The 3,502-nt window shown below is 53.8% G+C and overlaps 1 protein-coding gene across 1 annotated transcript; it reads right to left on the bottom strand.

Annotated features, from left to right (window-relative positions):
• Window positions 1–729: 729 nt before the first annotated feature.
• SRARP (steroid receptor associated and regulated protein) lies at window positions 730–3,178 on the bottom strand. The gene is made up of 2 exons (XM_021095401.2): window positions 3,025–3,178; window positions 730–1,489 (listed from the first exon to the last, which is right to left on the bottom strand). Exons 1-2 carry the CDS (start codon window positions 3,116–3,118, stop codon window positions 1,071–1,073), a joined length of 513 nt encoding a protein of 170 aa, XP_020951060.1. The 5' UTR covers window positions 3,119–3,178; the 3' UTR covers window positions 730–1,070.
• Window positions 3,179–3,502: the final 324 nt, after the last annotated feature.

Raw genomic sequence — 3,502 nt, 5'->3', positions numbered from 1 at the left:
TCCTCTCCTTCACTTTGAATCTCCTGTCCAGAGTCCCAAGGTCTCCTGGTGGTCCCTGGTCACCTACACACTTGCACGTGAGTCAGGATGATAGCAGCCAAAGTATTGCCCCTGCCCATTGTGCTGGGGGTGACCTGCCTTTTGCTCTGGACTGTTCTGGGATGAGATGCCAAGCAGGGGACCAGGAGGGTAGTGTGCAGTGCTGGCTCCTTCTCTTTTTCCTTTGGCCAGGCCTGCAGCTGTGGAAGTTCCCAGGCCAGAGATCAGATCCGCATCACAGCAGCAGCTAGAGCCACAGCAGTGACAACACCAGATCCTTAACCACGGGGCCAGCAGAGAAGTCCTCCTTCTCAACGTTTTTTTCTTTTTACAGCCGCACCTGCAGCAAATGGAGGTTCCCGGGCTAGGGATCAAATCAGAGCTGCAGGCCTATGCCACAGACATGGCAATACCGGATCCAAATGGCATCTGTGACCTGCACTGCGGCTTGTGGAAAAGCCAGATCCTTAACCCACTGAGTGAGGCCAGGGATCGAACGTGCGTCCTCACAGACACTATGTTGGGTTCTTAAACCCCTGAGCCACAACAGGAACTCCCCTTCTCACCTTTTAGAGAACACTTTGTTACCCACTCAGAGAGGCCTTTCCCAACCACTGGGTCAGAATAACTCTTTGCTCAAATCATTTCCCATCCCGGCGCCCTGTTTGAGTTCCTCCGCACCGCTCGTTACACGGTCCAAAATCATCTTTATTCAGTTGTTTAAGCATTCTCCCCCATCCCCAAGAATACAAGCTCTAAGAAAGCTGTGGCATCTTCTCTAGGCTTTGCAGGGCCTGGCATGTGGATGGTGCTCTGGTTAGAATTTGCCGTGTGAGTGAATTAGTCTCTTTCCACGTGGCGGTGCTTATCCTCCTGCTACTGAAAGGGAGGACACGCGTGGCTGTTTCAGATGTCCTTTAATGATCTTAGGCTCCTTCCGTGGCCCAGCCACAAGAGATTTCCTCTTGGCTGGGGAGGAGGGACGGGCTCCTGGGTGTCACCCCCTTCCTCCCTCGGCCAGGCTCTTCCGGTTAATCAGCCTGCGCACAGACGCAGGAGGAGAGGGCTTTGAGGGAGCCCAAGACCGTTCCCCAAGCTGAAGACCTCTTGGCAGGGCTCCCCTTGACTTCAGGAGCCTCCTGGAGGCAGAGTGGGCTGGCAGGGGAGGAAGCTGGGGCTGCACTCCCTGTGCAGGGTGGCAGGGGGCCCCTGGCCCAGGCAAGGCCTCCCTCATCCAGGGGGGCCTCTGGAGTCTGATGGGGGGGCCGGCTTTCCCCACAGAACAAGATGTAGGTCTTCATTGGAGGGATGACAGGTCCTGGGTTGGGACTAGGGGCTCGGGGTGGCACTGGGGGTGCTGTCAGGGAGATCCGTTTCCCGTGAGCACAGTCGATGACGAAAGTTAGGTGAGCTTTGGGAATGGCCTTCTGGTGGCCTGCGGGCTTTCCACCTAGAAGGAAGGTCAAGACCAAAGGTTTGGGTAGCACGGCGAAGGATGTGGTTCTGTTACTGCATATTGGTTGGGGCACAAACATGGAAGGGAGAAGTTCCTACTGCGGCTCAGCGGTAATGAACCCGACTAGTATCCGTGAGGACGTGAGTTCGACCCCTGGCCTTGCTCGGTGGGTTAAGGATCTAGCATTGCTGCGAACTCCAGTATAGGTCACAGACATGGCTTGGATCCTGTGTTGCTGTGGCCGTGGTGTAGGCCAGCAGCTGCAGCTCAGATTCAACCCTTAGCCTGGGAACTCTGGCTATATGGAAATATGTCACAGGTGTGGCCCTAAAAAGAGAAAGGAAGGAAGGAAGATGGGAAGACAGATGCCTAAGAGCATGAATTTCAGCATCGGAGAGACCCAAGTTTCCACGTGGTTTCCCCCGTGTGAGCCATCTGCCTTTCAGGAGCGCAGAACCCACTGCATCAGAGACTCTCAAGTCCGCTGTGTACGCAGACGGTTCGAGCGTCTTGTTAACATGCAGATTCTGGACAGAGGGTCTGGGATGGGGCCTGAGGAACTGCATTTCTTTTTTTTCTTTTTAGGGCTGCACCCTTGGCACATGGTAGTTTCAGGATGAGGGGTCGAATTGGAGCTGCTGCAGCTGGCCTACACCAGACACAGCAACACCAGATCTGAGCCACATCTTACATTGCAGCTTGTGGCCTTGCCAGATCCTTAACCAACTAAGTGAGGCCAGGGATTGAACCTACATCCTCATGGATACTAGTTGGGTTCTTAACCCACTGAACCACAATCAGAGCTCCGGGGATTACATTTCTAACAGGCTCCCAGGTAATGCTGGTGCTGCTGGTCCACAGACCACACGGTGAGTGAGTCATAAGAGCAAATCCCCTTTTTACAGGTGAAGAGTGTGGGGCTCAGCTTGTGCAAATGTCACTCTCCCCGTCCCCACATAATCGTGTCTAGTGGTCCCCTCTGCCCTGGGGATCCCAGCTCCATCTTCCCCACCAAACGGGAAGAAGCCACGAAGCAGTCAAGCGGTTTATCAACGAAGCAAGTAGCAGAGCAGGTCTCTTTGAATCCAAAGCCTGTGCTCTTTGAAAGGTAAGTTTTCAAGTTACCCAAATAATATACAAACCCACTCTCTTAAGAACGTGCTCGTCACCACGACAGGCTCAGAAGGAAGCTTCTGTTCAGGAAGGTTGGTTAACACAGGAAATACAGCTGACCCTTGAACAACATGGGTTTGAATTTCGGATCCATTTATACACGGATTTTTTCCAATAAATCTGGATCACGACACAATCCAGAATAGGTGGAATCTGTAAAGGTGGAACCTCAGAGACGCAGGGGTAAAGGGGGATTTTCCACAGCAAGGAGGGTCAACTGTGAATGAAGCCCACCCATGGCTTGAGAATCCTGGCTTCCCCCAAGGCAGGGTATATCTGCCCTCTGCCGCCACCCCCCACGGCCTCCCCAGCCCCCATTCAGCTGCAGGGCTGAGGCGCCCTCAGTCACCTCTTACCTGAGCGAGTCTTCAGGTCTGTCTTAAGGCCCCTGACTTTGGGGCTGGCTCTGGGGTCTCTGGGGTCTTTTGAAGGGGCTGTTTCTGCGGCCATAGCGCCTGGCTGAGCACCGGCTGAAGGAGCAGTTTGTAGCGGCCTCTTTCAGGATGCAGCAACCTCCACCCAAGGACCAGACCTTTTATATTTACCAGATCCGGATCTGCTGAGTGAATTCCACCAGGAGCCACAGGAACTTGCCTGGAGCAGTTGGGGGATTGCTTTGATCCATGGGGTTACGTCAACAGGGTTGCTGTCCGGTCGCTGGGCAGCAGGCTCTCTACTAGACACAGTTTCTTCCAACTCCAGCTGCTTCCTCGCTTAGGAGGGGCCTTGGAACATTCTCAGCCAAGCCTCCATTTCCCAAATCTCAGTCCTTACTGGCTGCATCCTTAGTTTTTAGGAGTTGTTTTGCTTTTGTTTTTTCCTAAGGACTATAAG

The sequence above is a fragment of the Sus scrofa genome, chromosome 6 (assembly GCF_054392235.1).
Source record: "Sus scrofa isolate SSC_HxYL_T2T_F1_AM1 chromosome 6, Sscrofa_HxYL_maternal_Yorkshire_Landrace_v2.0, whole genome shotgun sequence".
NCBI classification, from domain to species: Eukaryota; Metazoa; Chordata; class Mammalia; order Artiodactyla; family Suidae; genus Sus; species Sus scrofa.
This window is presented reverse-complemented; position numbering and strand designations above follow the sequence as displayed.

Coding starts and splice junctions, on each gene's coding strand:
- SRARP (XM_021095401.2), bottom strand. CDS start 3,118: ATGGCCGCAGAAACAGCCCCTTCAAAAGACCCCAGAGACCCCAGAGCC. Junction 1,490..3,024: donor AGACCTGAAGACTCGCTCAG/GTAAGAGGTGAC, acceptor CCTTCCTTCTAG/GTGGAAAGCCCGCAGGCCAC.